The following is a 20,670-nucleotide window of genomic DNA, read 5'->3' as shown; positions in this document are numbered from 1 at the left end:
GAAACTGAAAGCACAGGCCAGTGTGAGATGAACCGCCTCCACGTGGTCTGCATCAGTCAAATTCATGCAATCATTCATTCATTGTGCTCAGGGACGGTTTCTCATATGGGCTGTATGGGCAGCCACCCAGGGCGGCATTTGTGGAGGGGCGGCCATATGAGCGCCCGCAAAAAAAACAAAAAAACAAAAACCAAGCGGACAGTCGCCCACAGTAACCGGCTCTGTAGCAGCCGCCTCTGGGCTTATTTCGTCATCTCGACGGATCGACACCCGTGCCGACCCGTACCGGCTGCCTTAAATTTGTTTGCATTCATTTCATCCGGTTTTTGTATTGCTCATTTACACGTCAAGTCAACTATGCATAGTTGACCTGACGGCAACTTGCCATGTGGGGAGTGGGCGGCTGTGCGTCTGCTGCTGAGAGAGTCTCATACGGTGTGGAGGAGGAGGGGGAGTGGGAGGGGATAGGCTCACCTCTGGACCTAAGTTCTCCCTACTGGTTTCTGGCTTCACATGACTAATAATTCATGTTCTATGTCACATTTTAAAAGAGAAAACCACAATCACAGTAACAGTAATCTGTCATCTCCTGCAGGTCTGACACATCTGATACGAACACAGCGGACTGTGACAGCAGCTGTTGGAGAAGAAGCTCGTCTCAGCTGTCAGCTTGTGCAGTTTAAAGATGTTGTTCTAGTCACATGGAAGAAATTTTTATCCAAAGGGGAGAAGATACTTGCTTCTTGCGCCAAAGAACCTTGTCAAAGAGTGAATCCTGACTTTAAAGATAAAGTAGAGTTTGCAGATGCTGGACTGCAGAGCAGCTCCATCATCATCAGAAACGTGACAGAACAAGATGAAGGCTGCTATCACTGTTTGTTCAACGCCGACCCTGAAGGTGCTCTCATTGGTACAACCTGCCTCCAAGTCTACGGTAAGAAGCAACCAACTTCACACACAACATGCTGCTGCATTGTGCCTTCATCCTCACCACTAACAACATTTAATTCATGTGATATCTTTTCTGTGCAGAGCTGCATGAACCCGTTCTCCATGTGGGAGACTCAAACTCTGAGGAGACAGTTGTGTCCTGCTCGGCCACAGGTCGACCTGCTCCCACAGTCACATTAACTGTCCTGAGAGACAACGTCCACTTTTCTGACCCTGTCAGTGTCTCCAACACCAACGGTACAGTCACTGTCACCTCTACAGCTGTGCTGACTGGTCTCCATGACAACAGCACAGAGGTTAGATGTGCAGTGCGAGTGCTCTCTGGTCCTCAGAAAGAGAAGATCATGATGATTCCTGCTGAAGTCAAACAGTCTGCTGATGGTGAGAAACACTTCCACACATACTGATTCAGAGAACGATGAGGACTTTAAACTCATGTCTTTTTTCCTCCAGGTTTTATTGAGGAGTCTGCGTTTCATAACCGTTCGAGAAGTAAGTTGATGTTTTGATTGCATTCATTCAGTATTCCCATATGATCTGTTATGGCTTTATAACAGTTGAATGCATCATATCAACACATGTTTTCTGTCTCTCTCTCAGACGTTAGCTTGGTCATCGTATTGTTGGTGGTAGCGTCCTGTGTTGTTGTTGTTGTTGCTGCAATCATCACTGTTAATTATATTAAACAAAAACGGGTGAGTCTTCTCACCAATATCTTTGTTGTTTTAATACCTTTGTCTTACTTAATATGATGAGGTATTTATTAAGTTAATAGGCAAGATGTGGCATCCTAATAACAGAGAGCTGTTTTCACAGCATCCATGGAAAAATTATTAATGAATGTTGTTCAGCACTGATTTGTCTTCATCCGTCAGTGTGTCACACAGGAACTCCGAGGAGATCAAGACAGACAATCAAACAGCTGAAGACGCTCAAAGGTAAGACACTTTATTAACTTTATATATATAGACCTATTTATGAACTACTGATTACTTTCATACATTATTTTCAAAATCACTATTTCACTGTTTTTTTCCTACTGACCAACGTGTCTGTTTATCTTTATTATTAGTTATGTGTTCTCATGTCATCACTGTGCACTTGTAACATCAACAATAGAAATATGCATGGTCGGTTGCTTACTCACAATGTGAATTGCGGATATCCGCAACTGAATTATGACTAGCTGTTATTTCACTTTCAGATACCTTCAATTGATTTCCATCCATCAATTATTCAATGGACTGGGGCTATAGTGCCAACTAGTGGGGGGAAAGAGAACGACACAGAGGCTTGGCACAAAAGTTCACATGAGCACAACTGCCCGAGGAATGTTATAGAGTTTTACTCCGTCCATCATCTGTATTAGCTTATTCTTTGCACAGTCGAGTCGACCTAGAGCTGATCCCAGCAGACATTATATAGTAGACATACTAAGTGTGTGTGTGTGTGTGTGTGTGTGTGTGTGTGTGTGTGTGCGGGTTGTTATTTTTTTGCACTTTAACATGGACTTCTACCTGACACATGATAACATTCACTGTATTGTTTTGCATCCATGTGCTGATCCCTGTCAAACACTTAATAATTAACCTGTGAGATATGTTAATGGCCTTTCAGCATTGTTTGTAATGATATTGTCTTTTAGTTGAGATGTTTTAAATAATTAATTTTCTGAATGTTTTCCCTATGATTGTAAGTTTTGCGCACCTAATTAAAATGGGATAAAAAAAAAAAAGGTTGAAGTGTTTTCTTTTCTGTTCAATGTTTCTGTTGCTCTGGATTATGTTTACCTTTCTTACTACACCTTGTATTGTGCAAGTGAGCTGCCCTGAGGGGCGTCCACAGGGGCGGACTCAGGATGTTTGAGGGGACGGGGCGAAAAATGAAAAAGGGCATCCTAAAGGTCACTTTACAGCATTTTTTCCAACATGGGGGGCACCCGTCTAACAACTATATGAACTATTCTAGGTAATGTTTTAAAGTTTAATTCACGTTATGTTGAGTCACATTTGTTGACTCTCTTCCTCACTCTCTGACTCTATCCCAGATTATAATGACACTGAGTGAAACACGGATAACTTGAGTAAATTTATGGAGAGAGACTGTCACGGTCATGTCTCAACATGAAGATTAAAAAGGCGAAAACTTTGGTCCCTAATTGTCAACATTTTTTAAGTAAAACAGTCAAATCAGACTGAACTTTTAAATGCAGTGCAGTAAACTAGACCACATTTAAAAAGCCCTTTCCTTTTTATTTTAGGCTCTACTGTGGTGTTTGACTGACTCCTTTTGTTATTGGATCATTTTGAAGACATGCGCACTATTACGCACGAGAAACATGGTGACCATCTGATCTTCTACATGTCCAGATTTAACAAGAAGAGCCACCAGTTGTATATTTGAGCTGCTGTATTCATGTTTAAAACTCTGCACGTCACACGTCACATCTGTCCATGATCATTGCGTCATGCCGGGGAGACTCCTGCATTTACGCACGATTGAAGAAGTGAATGTGATTGTAACGATGGCCACAACTTGTAATACACCCACGGTGATTTATTACCGATATGGAAGGAAATGATATAAAACCAAAAACCTGCTCAGAGACGGTGTGTCTAAAACATGACGCATCATTAATAACATGTTGGATAACACACAGTAAAGTAAATGGTTCATATCTTCTGTCAGATGGATCATATTGTTCATCCTACTGTAGGATTATTCCTCCCCACGTGTCAGATTTCACTACATCACATCCAGGTCAGTTGTAGCTCCGCCTGCAGCAGTTGATACTTTCACTTTCAAGCACATTACGCGGGAGATATGCCTACAGTCAGCAGCAGAGATGACGGTCGGTGCTGTTCTACATTTACTTTGTGTGTTTGGAGTCTTTCAGAAAGGTAAGAAAGACACGATATAATCATTTTTATGCAGCTGCGTAACTTCTTGTTCTTAGACTAAAGGCACAGCTGTGAGACTCCTGACTGGTCTTTGTTTCTGCCAGTGTGAGATGAATCGCCTCCACGTGGTCTGCATCAGTGACTCATTCATTCATTCTGCTCATACCAGTGTGTGTTCTCCAACATAGTTTTACAGGATGGTCTTTTAATGTAGTACATTACAATCACGTTTCAGGTTATTGTCTATTTCTGGCTTCACATGACTAATAATTTTTGGTTTATGTCACATTTTTTTAAGAAAACCACACTCATAGTAACAGTAATCTGTCTTCTCCTGCAGGTCTGACAGCTCTGATACGAACACAGCGGACTGTGACGGCAGCTGTTGGAGATGAAGCCCTCTTAAACTGTGAGCTGCTGCAATCTAAAGATGTTGTTCAGGTCACGTGGCAGAAAGTTTTACCTAAGTGGGAGGAGACACTTGTTACTTTCACCACTACATATGGTGAAAGAGTGAATCCTGACTTTAAAGATAAAGTAGAGTTTGCAGATGCTGGACTGCAGAGCAGCTCCATCATCATCAGAAACGTGACAGAACAAGATGAAGGCTGCTATCACTGTTTGTTCAACGCCGACCCTGAAGGTGCTCTCATTGGTACAACCTGCCTCCAAGTCTACGGTAAGAAGCAACCAACTTCACACACAGCATGCTGCTGCATTGTGTCTTCATCCTCACCACTAACAACATTTAATTCATCTGATATCTTTTCTCTGCAGAGCTGCATGAACCCGTTCTCCATGTGGGAGACTCAAACTCTGAGGAGACAGTTGTGTCCTGCTCGGCCACAGGTCGACCTGCTCCCACAGTCACATTAACTGTCCTGAGAGACAACGTCCACGTTTCTGACCCTGTCAGTGTCTCCAACACCAACGGTACAGTCACTGTCACCTCTACAGCTGTGCTGACTGGTCTCCATGACAACAGCACAGAGGTTAGATGTGCAGTGCGAGTGCTCTCTGGTCCTCAGAAAGAGAAGATCATGATGATTCCTGCTGAAGTCAAACAGTCTGCTGATGGTGAGAAACACTTCCACACATACTGATTCAGAGAACGATGAGGACTTTAAACTCATGTCTTTTGTTTATCTGACAGGTTTCACCAGCATCACTATATTGTCCGTGGTACTGTCCTTATGTTGTGGTGCAGCAATCATCACAGTCCTGCTGATACGGAAACATAGGAACAGGTAATTCTTAACTTTCAACTGAACGTCTGTCTTGTTGTAATAGCTGTGGCTCAAAATTATTATTTTAAAATTGATCGAGATCTTTTCAGACAAAACCTATAAATAAAGTAATTGATAAATGTTTGTTCTGCGCTGACTTTTCTTCAATTCTTCAGTTCGTCACACAGAGACCCAGAGGAGATCAAGACACCACAAAAAACAAAAGAAAACACTCAAGAGTAAGACAATTACTTTATTAATTTATTGCTTATTGTGAAATGGGAGTTTAGTTTTGTGCGTACATTTCTAATTTTATGTATTTTAACCCAAACGGGCCTTTTCCTAAATCAAGCCGAGTAGTTTTGTTGCATGAACGTCATGTAATGTAGTTAACTGACATCATGCTGTTAGCAAATTACCTTTTCTGTCTTTTAGATATGAAGACGTGTTTTTCTGTCTGTTTTAGAGCTCACTTTTCTGACTACTGTTAACTTGCTGGAGTAATTTAGAAACTGACGTATGTCTTGTTTTTATCTGAAGGAACAAAACACCTTCAATGCAGGAAGTGAACGAGCTGATGAAACCACAGACATCTACTGGAAACAAGAGAGAAACAGACTCCCCAAAAGTCTCATCCTCAACAAGAGGAACTAAACGACAACCGTCTGGGTAGAAAATGTATTCATTTTTACTTGCTTCTTTTCAACAGGATTTAGTCTTCACTCTGTTTTGACTTTCCACAACTAAAATTGTGTTTATTAATGAAGCCAGTTGTGATGCACTTAACTCTTCATGGACATTATGTATTCAAAGTCTCCGTGTTCATTCACATAACGTTTGTTCAGAGAGATTCAGAAACTGACGTATGTCTAATTTATCTGAAGGAACACAACACCTTCAATGAAGGAAGAGAACAAGCAGTTAAGACTACGGTCTACTGGAAAAAAGACAGAAAGGGACTCTCCAAAAGTATTGGACTCAAAAAGAGCACCTAACCGACAATTGTTTTCACCAAAGTCTGTGATTTAGTGACAGAATAACCCACAAGACGTTAGTGTCAGAATAAAGACAGATATGGTGACGTGTGAAATAACTGCTACTGACGGTCCATCCTACACTACAACAGAGAGAACATCCCAGTTCATGAGTAAAAAGATTGTACTTGCAAATGTTTTACATGATGTGTATTATACAATGACAGAACATCACAGGCACAGAATTATCTCTGAATCACCTAAATAAGTCATTGAACCACTTCTGTAGTCAGACCTGGATACAGGGGCTCACACCTGACTGTGATGGGAACTGAGACATCTGTACAGGAATGATTGAACTTTAAGGACAATGCAACAGTTTTTTTTGTATCCTGCGCTGTGAATTTAAAAAAGTTGACTTTACTTAAAATAGTCAGGAGACCGATTACCTCAGAATTCACAAGTAGACTATTAACTTAACTTGGAGAAGTTAAAAAGTTTGAACAGCCTCAAATTATTTGCACTACGACTACTTAAGTAAAGTCACTTCATCAGATTTTAGTCTTTTTTAAAATTAGTTTTTGCTACATCAAATGAGATGTGTGTTTAAATGGACCGCTGCTTTTGTATTTTTTGTCACCAAATCACCCTGGAAACAATATTTTGTTGAGCTAAATTGTGGCCTGATGTTGTAATTGTGGGCAGATGAAGAGTGGTATTAGTTTAGTGATATAACATTTCACAGCTCCATATTTATCAGGAATGTGACGGAACAAGATGAAGGCTGTTATTACTGCTGCTATGACTGTAACAAGTGTTTTTGCAACATCTTTAATATGATTTTTTATACTCGTTCAAATGAAATGTGTATAAATGTTCTGCTGGTTTTGTATTTTTTCTTAATAAACTGAATCATGATGAGATTTCAGGAGACTGCGTCTTTACTGAATATCAATAAATGTGTCCTGAGTTAAAGTAATGTTCAACAATGAAACAAATCAACATCTTTGTTCTTTGTGTTATCTACAACTCATTTAACTAAATGATGTCTCAACAGAACAAACAGCAATATGTTATTAATCTAGTTATTTACCATGTGCTTCTCCCTGATTGGTCCGGATGTAACACAGTGGTGGGGTCGGGTACAACACAAACAATACACTTCCACACATACTGATTCATAGAGTGATGAATACCTTATCACTAGAAATTGACTGATGTCTTGCTTTATTTTAGGTATGAAGACGTGTTTTTCTGTCTGTTTTAGCGCTCACTTTTCTAACTTCTACTGTTGACTTGCTGCAGTAATGTAGAGACTGAACAATGCCTCCTTTTTATTTGAAGGATCAAAACACCTTTAATGTAGAAAGTGAACAAGCTGATAAGGCTGCGGACGTCTACTGCAAAAAAATAAAACAAGGGACCACCCGAAAGCATCGTTTTCAACAGGAAGGTGTCGTCGACAGCTGTTTTTACCATTGTCAACGCTTTAGTGACACAGAATCCAACAGTACGAGACTGTGGTGGTAAAACGGTTCACTGTTATTCAGAGTTACACTGTGACACAGTAAACGTTTGCTTCAGGCTGATATCAGCATTACAAGCTGATGTGTTTCAGTGACTGGAGTTGAAAAGAAGGAAATGTCCTGTGGGAGGCAGTAATGTCAAGGACTGTGGTGATAGCGTCATCTAGCGCAAAATATCTTGAGGCCTCTGACTCAGATATAGGATGTACAAAGCTGCCATGTGAAGCATTTTTATCTTATCCCAAAATTATGACCTTGAGGATCATCTACTGTCGAGCTATTAGTATCTGTAAAGTCTAAAATAAACATATTATTTAGAGACATTATGTGTTTTGTGTGTGTTGGTTGTCATTTTTTTTTTGCACTTTAACATGTGATGTTTGTGTTCAGTCGTGTCATTTTGCACACCTGATTAAAATGAGATTTGGTTGAAGTGTTTTTGTTTCTGTTCAATGTCTCTGTTGCTCTGGATTATGTTTACCTTTCTAACTATACTTTGTATTGTGCAAGTGAGCTGCCCTGAGGGGCGTCCACAGGGGCGGACTCAGATGTTTGAGGGGACAGGGCCAAAAATGAAAAAGGGCAGCCTAAAGGTCACTTTACAGCGTTTTTTCAAACATGGGGACAATCGCCGATTACTTCAGTAAAGTTACAAAGAGATATCTGTCACGTTCATGTTTCAACATGAAGATTAAAAAGGCTCCGAGACAGATGTGCTGATCCTGAGGACAGACAGGCTGTAAATCTGATGTCTGAAACAAGACGCATCATTAATAACATGTTGGATAACACACAGTAAAGTAAATGGTTCATATCTTCTGTCAGATGGATCATGTTGTTCATCCTGCTGTAGGATTATTCCTCCCCCAGGATCAGATTACACTACACCACATCCAGGTCAGTTGTAGCTCCGCCTGCAGCAGTTGATACTTTCACTTTAAAGCAGTGTAGCAGGAGATATTCCCACAGTCAGCAGCAGAGATGACGCTTGGTGCTGTTCTACATTTACTTTGTGTGTTTGGAGTCTTTCAGAAAGGTAAGAAAGACACAATACAATAATTTTAATGCAGCTGTGTAGGGCTGTAGCGATTCATCGAGTTACTCGAGTTACTCGATTACAAAAATTGGTCGAGGCAAAAACTCTGCCTCGAAGCGTCGTTAAATTCCTATGACGCGCAGGGATCTTGAATGTTCCACACGGACCGTTGTTAATACTACTGCGTAAAGTGCCGTACACGGACGTGGAGAGCCTCTCCGTACTCTCCGGGCGCGGAGTGTCCGTCACTCCGTCGAGGGGAAACGGAGACGGCAAGGGCTGTGATTGGTCCTCTAAACTCACGTCCTCACGCTGGTTCTCCAGCAGGAGATTGCATTGCGTATCCGCCACCACGACGGAGAACTGCGAAGGCTCGAGATGACATGCCAGAGCAGAATCAGTTTGTGCGCGTTTAAAAAACGTAGATATGATATCTGCTTTACAGACAGTTGAGACCGACGTGACATGTTCTCTCTCTCTGTCTGTCTGTCTGTCTGTAAGTGTGTGTGCACGTGTGTTTGTTTGCGTCGGTCCGGAGCTCCTCCCTTCGTAAAACAGAGCGGAGGAGAATTGTAGATGCGCGACGATGAAGAAATTATTCATTAAACGAACACGGTCCGGACCGGTTCTATAGGAAAAGTGACCTTAAATGACTTCTGTTGTGATTTGGTGCTGTGTATAACATACAATTATATATAACACAGCATGCGTGCACACACATAGGTTGCTAGGTTACCATAGCAAATAGGCCTATCCCAGAGATTATATATTATTTGTTAGTAGGTGGTTAGAAGGTGCAATCCCTTTTTGTAATGTTGTATAAGACAACACTAAGGCAAAATGGCCGTTACTATTTAAGTTTGTATTGATTCATAGTGTTACATGTTATACATGTTTTACAGTAAGTTGAAACTGTATTGTTATTTAATTGTTTGCACTTGCACTAAATGGGTAAATTGCAATAAAGTTTTGGAGCCAAATGTTGGAGGTGTAAGAAATACCTCTGTTATTTAAAGAAATAAAAGCCAAATGGTTGATCATTTTACAGCCACATCATTTTCGTCATGCATTATTTGTTTTGGTTGTTTAAAAATGCAAAAAAAAATAAATAAATAAAAATATATATATATATATATATATATATATATATATATATATACACGATTAATCGATTAATCGATCGATAAAGTGCTAGATTAATCGATTCCAAAAAGAATCGATAGCTACAGCCCTACAGCTGTGTGACTTCTTGTTCTTAAACTGAAAGCACAGCTGTGAGACTCCTGACTGGTCTTTGTTTCTGTCAGTGTGAGTTGAACCGCCTGGATTAGTCAATCATTCATTCATTGTGCTCAGGGGCGGTTTCTCATATGGGCACTGGGCATTTGTGAAGCGGCGGGCACGAGCGCCCGTAAAAAAACAAAAACAAAAACAAAAAACCAAGCGGACAGTCGCCCACAGTAACCGGCTCTGTAGCAGCCGCCTCTGGGCTTATTTTATCATCTCGGCGGATCGACCCCCGTGCCGACCCGTACCGGCTGCCTTAAATTTGTTTGCATTCATTTCATCCGTTTTTTGTATTGCTCATTTACACGTCAAGTCAACTATGTCATGTTGCCGTGTGGGGAGTGGGCGACTGTGCGTCTGCTGCTGCTGGGAGAGTCTCGTACAGTGTGGAGGAGGAGGAGTGGATAGGCTCACCTCTGGACCTCAGCTCTCCATACTGGTTTCTGGCTTCACATGACTAATAATTCATGTTTTATGTCACATTTTAAAAGAAAACCACACTCATAGTAACAGTAATCTGTCATCTCCTGCAGGTCTGACAGCTCTGATACGAACACAGCGGACTGTGACGGCAGCTGAAGGAGATGAAGCCCTCTTAAACTGTGAGCTGCTGCAATCCAAAGATGTTGTTCAGGTCACATGGCAGAAAGTTTTCCCTGAGAGGAAGGTGAATGTTGCTGCCTACAACAACTTTGGTAGAAGGGTGGATGCTAATTTTCAAGGAAAAGTGGAGATAGAATCTGCTGGACTGCAGAGCAGCTCCATCATCATCAGAAACGTGACAGAACAAGATGAAGGCTGCTATCACTGTTTGTTCAACACCTTTCCCGAAGGTGCTCTCACTGGTTCAACCTGCCTTGAAGTCTACGGTAAGAACTGAATGTTGTGTTTTTTCTGTATAACATTCGCTCACCATTAAATGTCAGAACAGTTAAGATAAATATATAATAATAACTCTTCAGTCATCTTACAGAATCTGTCACATTGTGCCTTTATCCTCACCACTAACAACATTTAAAGGATAACTACCGTTTTTTACAACCTGGACCTTTTTTCTAGCAAAAGATATGGTCATTTACTCACCCAGATAACTTTGGTGTCATTCGGCGTCGTTCGGACGAAATTAGATCCAGTGTAGCGCCGATATATCCATATAATGCGAGTAACGGGGCAGCGACACACAGCCTCTATATAACGCATTATCTGCCACGAAACTAGTTCATTTCACTAATATTTTGTTACGATATGCTAGCGCTATTCCCCTCTGAGTCCGGGCTCGTCCGTTATCAACATCCGGGGTCAAACGAGCAGTAGCAGCTACAGGTAAACAAGCCGCGCTGTCGCGGGTGCGCGCGCAGCTCAGAGACGACATCTTCCAGGTCAGAGGTAGTAGATCAGCCTACAGACCCCGGATGTTGACAATAGACGAGCCCGGACTCAGAGGGGAATAGCGCTAGCATTTCATAACAAAATATTGGTGAAATAAACTAGTTTCGTGGCAGATAATGCGTTATATAGAGGCTGTGTGTCGCTGCCCCGTTACTCGCATTATATGGATATATCAGCGCTACACTGGATCTAATTTCGTCCGAACGACGCCAAATGATACCAAAGTTATCTGGGTGAGTAAATGACCATATATTTTGCTAGAAAAAAGGTCCAGGTTGTAAAAAACGGTAGTTATCCTTTAATTCATGTGATATCTTTTCTCTGCAGAGCTGCATGGACCCGTTCTCCATGTGGGAGACTCAGACTCTGAGGAGACAGTTGTGTCCTGCTCGGCCACAGGTCGACCTGCTCCCACAGTGACATTAACTGTCCTGAGAGACAACGTCCACTTTTCTGACCCTGTCAGTGTCTCCAACACCAACGGTACAGTCACTGTCACCTCTACGGCTGTGCTGACTGGTCTCCATGACAACAGCACAGAGGTTAGATGTGCAGTGCGAGTGCTCTCTGGTCCTCAGAAAGAGAAGATCATGATGATTCCTGCTGAAGTCAAACAGTCTGCTGATGGTGAGAAACACTTCCACACACACTGATTCAGAGAACGACGAGGACTTTAAACTCATGTCTTTTGTTTATCTGACAGGTTTCACCAGCATCACTATATTGTCGGTGGTACTGTCCTTATGTTGTGGTGCAGCAGCCGTCACAGTCCTGCTGATACGGAAACATAGGAACAGGTAACTTAACTTTCAACTGAACATCTGTCTTGTTGTAATAGCTGTGACTCAAAATTATTATTTTACTAATTGATCGAGATCTTTTGAGACAAAACTTATAAAATAAAAAATGATAAATGTTTGTTCTGCGCTGACTTTTCTTCCATTCTTCAGTTCGTCACACAGAGACCCAGAGGAGATCAAGACACCACAAAAACCAAAAGAAAACACTCAAGAGTAAGACAATTAATTCATTAATTTATTGCTTATTGTGAAATGGGAGTTTAGTTTTGTGTGTACATTTCTAATTTCATGTATTTTAACCCAAACGGGCCTTTTCCTAAATCGAGCTGGGTAGTTTTATTGCATGAACGTCATGTAATGTAGTTAACTGACATCATGCTGTTAGCAAATTACCTTTTCTGTCTTTTAGGTATGAAGTGTTTTTCTGTCTGTTTTAGAGCTCACTTTTCTGACTACTATTTACTTGCTGGAGTAATTTAGAAACTGACGTATGTCTTGTTTTTATCTGAAGGAACAAAACACCTTCAATGCAGGAAGAGAACGAGCTGATGAGACCACAGACGTCTACTGGAAACGAGAAAGAAACAGACTCTCCAAAAGGCTCGTCCTCAACAAGAGGAACTAACATGACCATCTGGGTGAGACAATTTATTCATTTTTACTTGTACACATTTATTTTGTATTGCTTCTTTTCAACATGATTTAGTCTTCACTCTGTTTTGTCTTTCCACAACTAAAATTGTGTTTATTTATAAAGCCACTTGTGATGCGCTTAAGTCTTCATGGACCATCATGTATTCAAAGTCTCCATGTTCATTCACATAATACTTGTTCAGAGAGATTAATATGGAGCTAAATCAGGGTCAAAAGTTTTGTACTTGAAAAAGTAAAATTTGAAACTGAAATTTCAAGTTTTGATCTTGAATTTTGAAAAATACATCAACGTATTCAAAATAAAAATGAATGTACAAAAAGTTTTTTCAGGTTAAAAATAATTATCATCAACTCTGGTAATTCTTTTGAATAAATCGTTTATTTTAATTTTTCACTTTCATATGTTTTGATATTTGGGATCCTATTTCTTTCAGCTGCATGTTTTGTCTTTTCAGATTCAGATCATTTTTTCAGTTTCAGACTTTTGACCCTGATGTAGCGTGGGGGGCGTGGCATCAACTGAGAGGGGTGTGGCATCATGACAGACAGCTTAACCAAAAGGCTACAGACCTTCCCCTATCATGTTGCCTTCAGGGAACGTAGGATCTAAAACGATTCGGCTACGCCACATGATGTGACAAACTTCCATTTGCACACCATGCATGAATGTCCTGAATTTTGTATTTTTCAAAATTCAAGATCAAAACTTGAAATTTCAGTTTCAAATTTTACTTTTTCAAGCACAAAACTTTTGACCCTGATTTAGCTCCATAGTTTTAGAAACTGACATATGTCTTGTTTTTATCTGAAGGATCAAAACACCTTCAATGCAGCAAGAGAAGAGCAGTTAAGACTACAGTCTACTGGAAAAAAGACAGAAAGGGACTCTCCAAAAGTATTGGACTCAAAAAGAGAACCTAACCGACAATTGTTTTCACCAAAGTCTGTGATTTAGTGACGGAGAATAACCCACAAGACATTAATGTCAGAATGAAGACAGATATGGTGACGTGTGAAATAACTGGTACTGACAGACCAACAGAGAGAACATCCCAGTTCATGTGTAAAAAGATTGTACTTGCAAATGTTTTACATGATGTGTATTATACAATGACAGAACATCACAGGCACAGAATTGTCTCTGAATCACCTAAATAAGTAATTGAACCACTTCTGTAGTCAGGCCTGGATACAGGGGCTCACACCTGACTGTGATGGGAACTGAGACATCTGTACAAGAATGATTGAACTTTAAGGACAATGCAACAGTTTTTCTTTATGTTTTAAGTCACTCATTGCATCCTGCGCTGTGAATTAAAAAAAGTTGACTTTACTTAAAATAGTCAGGAGACCGATTACCTCAGAATTCACAAGTAGACTATTACATTTAACTTGTAGAAGTTAAAAAGTTTGAACAGCCTCAAATTATTTGCACTACGACTACTTAAGTAAAGTCACATCATCAGATTTTAGTCTTTTTTTAATGTCTTTTTTTTTTAATTATCATTTAATCAAATGATTTGTGTTTAAATGGACCGCTGCTTTTGTATTTTTTGTCACCAAATCACCCTTGGAAACAATATTATGTTGAGCTAAATCGTGGCCTGAGATTGTAAAAGTGGGCTGTGAAGAGTGTAAGATAACATTTCACAGCTCCATAGTTATCAGGAATGTGACGTGATGCTATTACTGCTGCTATTACTGTAACAAGTGTTTTGCAACATCTTTAATATGATTTTTCATACTCGTTCAAATGAAATGTGTATAAATGTTCTGCTGCTTTTGCATTTTTTCTTAATAAACTGAATCATGATGAATTTACAGGAGACTGCGTCTTTACTGAATATCAATAAATGTGTAAAAGTCCTGCGTTAAAGTAATGTTCAACAATAAAACAAATCAATATCTTTGTTCTTTGTGTTATCTACAACTCATTTAACTAAATGATGTCTCAACAGAACAAACTAATCTAATTATTTACCATGTGCTTCTCCCTGATTGGTCCGGATGTAACACAGTGGTGGGGTTGGGTACAACACAAACAATACACATACATACTGATTCATAGAGAGATGAATACCTTATCACTAGAAATTGACTGATGTCTTGCTTTATTTGAGGTATGAAGACGTGTCTTTCTGTCTGACTTCACTTTTCTAACTTCTACTGTTGACTTGCTGCAGTAATGTAGAGACTGAACAATGCCTCCTTTTTATTTGAAGGATCAAAACACCTTTAATGCAGGAAGTGAAGGAGCTGATAAGGCTGCGGACGTCTACTGGAAAAAATAAAACAAGGGACCACCCGTAAGCATCGTTTTCAACAGGAAGGTGTCGTCGACAGCTGTTTTTACCATAGTCAACGATCTAGTGACACAGAATCCAACAGTACGAGACTGTGGTGGTAAAACGGTTCACTGTTATTCAGAGTTACACTGACTGACACAGTAAACGTTTGCTTCAGGCTGATATCAGCATTACAAGCTGAAGTGTTTCAGTGACTGGAGTTGAAAAGAAGGAAATGTCCTGCGGGAGGCAGTAATGTCAAGGGTCAAGCGTCATCTAGTGGGCGAAAAGAGAAATGACAAAAATGTGGCACAAAATATCACAAAGCCTCAGATATAGGATGTATAAAGCTGCCATGTGAAGCATTTTTTATCTTATCCCACAATTATGACCTTGAGGATCATCTACTGTCGAGCTATTAGTATCTGTAAAGTTTAAATTAGACGTATTATATAGAGACATTATGTGTTTTGTGTGTGTTGATTGTCATTTTTTTTTTGCACTTTAACATGTGATGCTTGTGTTCAGTCGTGTCATTTTGCACACCTGATTAAAATGAGATTTGGTTGAAGTGTTTTTGTTTCTGTTCAATGTCTCTGTTGCTCTGGATTATGTTTACCTTTCTAACTATACTTTGTATTGTGCAAGTGAGCTGCCCTGAGGGGCGTCCACAGGGGCGCACACAGGATGTTTGAGGGGACGGGGCCAAAAATGAAAAAGGGCAGCCCAAAGGTCACTTTACAGCGTTTTTTCAAACATGGGGACAATCGCCGATTACTTTAGTAAAGTTACGAGGAGATATCTGTCACGTTCATGTTTCAACATGAAGATTAAAAAGGCTCTGAGACAGATGTGCTGATCCTGAGGACAGACAGGCTGTAAATCTGATGTCTGAAACAAGACGCATCATTAATAACATGTTGGATAACACACAGTAAAGTAAATGGTTCATATCTTCTGTCAGATGGATCATGTTGTTCATCGTGCTGTAGGATTATTCCTCCCCCAGGATCAGATTTCACTACACCACATCCGTCAGCTGTAGCTCCGCCTGCAGCAGTTGATACTTCCTCATTCAAGCACAGTGTGGCAGGAGATATGCCTACAGTCTGCAGCAGAGATGACGCTTGGTGCTGTTCTACATTTACTTTGTGTGATTGGAGTCTTTCAGAAAGGTAAGAAAGACACAATTCAATCATTTTAATGCAGCTGTGTAACTTCTTGTTCGGAAACTGAAAGCACAGCTGTGAGACTCCTGACTGGTCTTTGTTTCTGCCAGTGTGAGATGAATCGCCTCCACGTGGTCTGCATCAGTGACTCATTCATTCATTCTGCTCCTATCAGTGTGTGTTCTCCAACATAGTTTTACAGGATGTAAAATGTCGTGCATGCAGGAAGACTTTTGAAACTAAATGTCCTTATATGGTCCTTGTTGTTCGATCTGAATATAAACACATTTTAAGGTAACAGTCTATTTCTGGCTTCACATGACTAATAATTCATGTTTTATGTCACATTTTTATAGAAAACCACACTCATAGTAACAGTAATCTGTCATCTCCTGCAGGTCTGACAGATCTGATACGAACACAGCGGACTGTGACGGCAGCTGTTGGAGATGAAGCCCTCTTAAACTGTGAGCTGCTGCAATCCAAAGATGTTGTTCAGGTCACATGGCAGAAAGTTTTACCTGAGTGGGAGGAGACACTTGTTACTTTCACCACTACATATGGTGAAAGAGTGAATCCTGACTTTAAAGATAAAGTAGAGTTTACAGATGCTGGACTGCAGAGCAGCTCCATCATCATCAGAAACGTGACAGGACAAGATGAAGGCTGCTATCACTGTTTGTTCAACGCCGACCCTGAAGGTGCTCTCATTGGTACAACCTGCCTCCAAGTCTACGGTAAGAAGCAACCAACTTCACACACAACATGCTGCTGCATTGTGCCTTCATCCTCACCACTAACAACATTTAATTCATGTGATATCTTTTCTGTGCAGAGCTGCATGAACCCGTTCTCCATGTGGGAGACTCAGACTCTGAGGAGACAGTTGTGTCCTGCTCGGCCACAGGTCGACCTGCTCCCACAGTGACATTAACTGTCCTGAGAGACAACGTCCACTTTTCTGACCCTGTCAGTGTCTCCAACACCAACGGTACAGTCACTGTCACCTCTACAGCTGTGCTGACTGGTCTCCATGACAACAGCACAGAGGTTAGATGTGCAGTGCGAGTGCTCTCTGGTCCTCAGAAAGAGAAGATCATGATGATTCCTGCTGAAGTCAAACAGTCTGCTGATGGTGAGAAACACTTCCACACATACTGATTCATAGAACGATGAGGACTTTAAACTCAGGTCTTTTGTTTATCTGACAGGTTTCAGTGAGGATTCTGGGGTCGAGATCAGAGATCTCACCAGGATCACTATATTGTCTGTGGTACTTTGTTGTGTTGCAGCAGCCGTCATAGTCCTGCTGATACGAAAACATAGGAACAGGTAATTCTTAACTTTCATCTCATCATTTGTCTCATTTAATTTGGTAATGATTGATTCGATCAAAAATTTAAAAATCATATATTATATATAAATATATATATAGATTTCTCACTTGTAAATGTTTTTTGTTGCTTCAGACTGATGAAATTACTAATTTGTTGTTTTTAACTAAAGGACTGAAACACCTTTCATGCCTCGAGATAACCAGCAGTTAAGGAAACGGACGCCACCTGAGAGAAATGACTGAACAAAAGCATCGACCGACACTCGGCGACAACTACCTGGTGACACAAAACAACCCAGAAGACTGTAGAGGCAGAACGAAAACTGCCCTAAAATATGGTGACATCTGTGAAAGACCTGTGTAAGATCAGTTACAACATGTGGCATGCTGAAATTATGCACATGAATGTGGACGTGACTGATATAATGTTTTAACCACAGGTGGTCTTCTTCAGGTCTAAGTGAAGAAGAACACCTGTATTTAATATACAATGACAGAACTGTAGTCAGGCCTGGATACAGGGGCTCACACCTGACGGTGATGGGAACTGAGACATCTGTACAGGAATGATTGAACTTTACTGCAACAAGTACACTATTACATTTAAGTTTTACGAGGTAAAAAGTTTGAACAACCTAAAAGTGTTAGTACTACTACTACTTAAGTAAAGTCACTTCCTCAGATTTTACAGGACTGATTTTTTTGACTGTTTTTTAATTAGTGTTTGCTACATCAAATGGGATTTGTTTACATGGAGCGCTGCCTTTGTATTTTTTGTTGGCCTAAATAAACTGAATTATGCCGAAGATGAAATTACAGGAGACTGAATACACACTGAATATCACTAATGAATGTGTAAAAGTCTTCTTCAGCGATATCAACAACAGGTCATATCATTAGTTTAGTGAGATTGTCAAAGGGCAAACGTGACTGTTTCTAAGTATTTTATATTGTTGTGTGCTGTGTTTTTATTTGCATGAGTTTGTTTGTTTTATTGCATGCTTTTATTGTTGCAACTTGGTTTGTGTCTGCACTTCCTGTCACTGCTTGATGTCTCGTTTGATTGGCTGATAACCTGCACCTGGCAGAGCTCTTGATCTTGTAACAGACACTGGCGACCACCAGTTGGTTTCACATTATGTAATAATGTAATAAATGTTCACTTCATTATGTAATAATGCCACATTTTGTAATAAAATTCTTGAACGCAATATGTAATAAACTTTGACGCATTTTATAATAAGTTCTTACATATTGCATCAGTAATTACAAAATGCAGGTGTTGCACTTCTTTTTATCAAGAAAATATAAGAATTTGGTGCATTATGTAATAAACCACCAAAATGGATGTCTTACAGTTTTTCTCAATTGCTAAAACACAATTTCTGAAACCTTGCTCCATTTTCTGAAAACATTAAACACAAAATCTCAGCTTCAAGCACTATTTACAAAACCTCTGACTCCTCGTGCAAAATGAAACTTTCGCATCAAAACAGATTTACCTGTGCTCAAAACCAAACACTGCTCTCAAATCATAAACAAAGTGTTCAAAATGATATACACTATGAAGCAGTCAGTAAACAACACACCAAAACATAGAAAACACGTTGTTCAAAACATATAGTTCTCAGGGAGAAGTACATGTTTAATCTAAAAAAAAATTCATATTTTTCCATCATTGTCTTTTGATGAATGAAAACATGTTCTATCATAGTAGCTCAAAATTCATCAGAAATTATACTCTGCTTTGCTCTTTGCAATTTTTTTTGTTCTTCCTCCTCCTTGTTCCCCTATTTTTACAGTACTGTACCCTGCATCTCACAAACGTGTCCTTTGTTTCTGGGATACTGTAATTCTTGTTTTTTGTTGATATGAACCTGAAACCAGTCAACATCTATTGAGCAGTCAGTACTGTAAACAAATGGAAAGCACAATGTTCAGGACCAGACAATTTGTTTCTTCCATCCTTTCTTAGACTTTCTCCTTCAACAACCTGTTTGCTCTCTGAACTGGCTTATATTGGTTGTGTCACATGATTTGAAACAAGTGAAATCAATTTTGAGTGGTTGTGTTTAATCAATGACATGTGTTCTCTATTTGTATTTGATTGTTGCCACTTGTGTTTACCAGTATGGGTGACATGTGCATTACAGTGCAGAATGTGTTTAGAGTTCTGCTGAAAAGTCAAAGTGAGATCCGCAAATTGTGTTTTACCATGTGAAATGGTTTAAGGTATTGACAACAGACTGCACAATTAGCTAAATGAGTTCAGGCAACTGCGAACTTTGTTCAGCCAACGGGTTTTATTGTTTTAGCAATTGAGAAAAACTGTAATTAGAAAAAACATTATACCATCAGAACAACATTGACTTTAAGCATACTAGCATGAATCGTAAATATGAATTAATTTTAAAAACTAGTATGTTTCATTGGTCAAATCTAAATCAAATATATAAAAGATCTTGTAATTATGAGATAGTGAAACACTGCGGTCAAGCCAGCCCACAACTAGAAACACTTGGTCAATGGAATTTCAAAATAAAAGCCCTCTTAAATGTTAGATATTGTCAATATTTCCATGTGAATTCAGCTTGACATTAAAATGAAAGAAAGACCTGTTTTCACACACAAAATATTTCAAATTTCAGCGGGCTTTAATTTTAAAATTCTACATCAGAACTTCCTGATATTACATGAGTGAGTCTCTGTGGTGGACCACTACCAGTCTGAATTAAAATTAGTCTGTGGAAACAGGGAGTTTCCTTTTAATATCCATCTGAAGATACATGTAAATATTGACAATATCTGACATTTAAGGGGGCTTTAATTTTGAAATTCCACATCAGATTGACCTGATTTTTTCTGGGTGTCATCCTGAGGTCAAGTACTATCAGTCTGGAGTGGAACAGTCGAGTAATAACGGGTTGTTTTTAAGAAATATGAATCCTAATGTACATAGAGTACAGTCAAATTTAAAAGTTCAAAGGGCTCTTATTCTGAAATTCCACATCAGATTGACCTGTTTTTTTTCTGGGTACCATCCTCAGGTCTAGTACTACCAGTCTGAAGTGGAACGGTCGAGTAATAACGGGTAGTTTTGTTTTTTAAACTTTAACCTTAATGTAAAGGAAATATGA

General features: G+C 39.7%; 4 protein-coding genes across 5 annotated transcripts; all 4 read left to right on the top strand.

Annotated features, from left to right (window-relative positions):
- Positions 1-386: 386 nt before the first annotated feature.
- On the top strand, positions 387-2,411 carry LOC311252964 (OX-2 membrane glycoprotein-like; the record flags this gene model as incomplete). Its single annotated transcript, XM_084346628.1, has 7 exons — positions 387-486; positions 596-934; positions 1,033-1,332; positions 1,405-1,443; positions 1,552-1,646; positions 1,827-1,889; positions 2,156-2,411. 6 exons carry the CDS (start codon positions 387-389, stop codon positions 1,875-1,877), a joined length of 924 nt encoding a protein of 307 aa, XP_084202754.1. The 3' UTR covers positions 1,878-1,889; positions 2,156-2,411.
- A 1,359-nt stretch (positions 2,412-3,770) lies between these two features.
- On the top strand, positions 3,771-5,750 carry LOC311252963 (OX-2 membrane glycoprotein-like; the record flags this gene model as incomplete). The annotated part of the gene is made up of 6 exons (XM_084346627.1): positions 3,771-3,851; positions 4,192-4,530; positions 4,629-4,928; positions 5,005-5,098; positions 5,254-5,316; positions 5,618-5,750. The coding sequence occupies exons 1-6, from the start codon at positions 3,797-3,799 to the stop codon at positions 5,748-5,750; spliced, it is 984 nt and encodes a 327-aa protein (XP_084202753.1). The 5' UTR covers positions 3,771-3,796.
- A 2,791-nt stretch (positions 5,751-8,541) lies between these two features.
- On the top strand, positions 8,542-14,557 carry LOC311253517 (OX-2 membrane glycoprotein-like). The gene is made up of 7 exons (XM_084347541.1): positions 8,542-8,613; positions 10,434-10,769; positions 11,617-11,916; positions 11,993-12,086; positions 12,240-12,302; positions 12,601-12,727; positions 13,555-14,557. The coding sequence occupies exons 1-7, from the start codon at positions 8,559-8,561 to the stop codon at positions 13,696-13,698; spliced, it is 1,119 nt and encodes a 372-aa protein (XP_084203667.1). The 5' UTR covers positions 8,542-8,558; the 3' UTR covers positions 13,699-14,557.
- Positions 14,558-16,125: 1,568 nt separating this feature from the next.
- On the top strand, positions 16,126-18,881 carry LOC311253177 (OX-2 membrane glycoprotein-like). 2 transcript variants are annotated; one of them, XM_084346963.1, is made up of 5 exons: positions 16,126-16,203; positions 16,596-16,934; positions 17,033-17,332; positions 17,493-17,529; positions 17,704-18,881. In XM_084346963.1, exons 1-5 carry the CDS (start codon positions 16,149-16,151, stop codon positions 17,774-17,776), a joined length of 804 nt encoding a protein of 267 aa, XP_084203089.1. In that variant the 5' UTR covers positions 16,126-16,148; the 3' UTR covers positions 17,777-18,881. The 2 variants fall into 2 exon arrangements, with proteins under 2 accessions (XP_084203089.1, XP_084203088.1); XM_084346962.1 differs by having other exon boundaries at positions 17,409-17,529.
- Positions 18,882-20,670: the final 1,789 nt, after the last annotated feature.

Source organism: Pagrus pagrus (genome assembly GCF_965226575.1).
Source record: "Pagrus pagrus genome assembly, chromosome: 24".
Classification (NCBI taxonomy): Eukaryota; Metazoa; Chordata; class Actinopteri; order Spariformes; family Sparidae; genus Pagrus; species Pagrus pagrus.
This window is presented reverse-complemented; position numbering and strand designations above follow the sequence as displayed.

Bases quoted from the DNA above. Each gene is read 5' to 3' on its own strand.
- LOC311253517 (XM_084347541.1), top strand. From the start codon at position 8,559: ATGACGCTTGGTGCTGTTCTACATTTACTTTGTGTGTTTGGAGTCTTT. The intron at 10,770-11,616 runs GTAAGAACTGAA...TTTTCTCTGCAG, and splicing joins AACCTGCCTTGAAGTCTACG to AGCTGCATGGACCCGTTCTC. The intron at 11,917-11,992 runs GTGAGAAACACT...TTTATCTGACAG, and splicing joins AGTCAAACAGTCTGCTGATG to GTTTCACCAGCATCACTATA.
- LOC311253177 (XM_084346962.1), top strand. From the start codon at position 16,149: ATGACGCTTGGTGCTGTTCTACATTTACTTTGTGTGATTGGAGTCTTT. The intron at 17,333-17,408 runs GTGAGAAACACT...TTTATCTGACAG, and splicing joins AGTCAAACAGTCTGCTGATG to GTTTCAGTGAGGATTCTGGG. The intron at 17,530-17,703 runs GTAATTCTTAAC...TTTTAACTAAAG, and splicing joins ATACGAAAACATAGGAACAG to GACTGAAACACCTTTCATGC.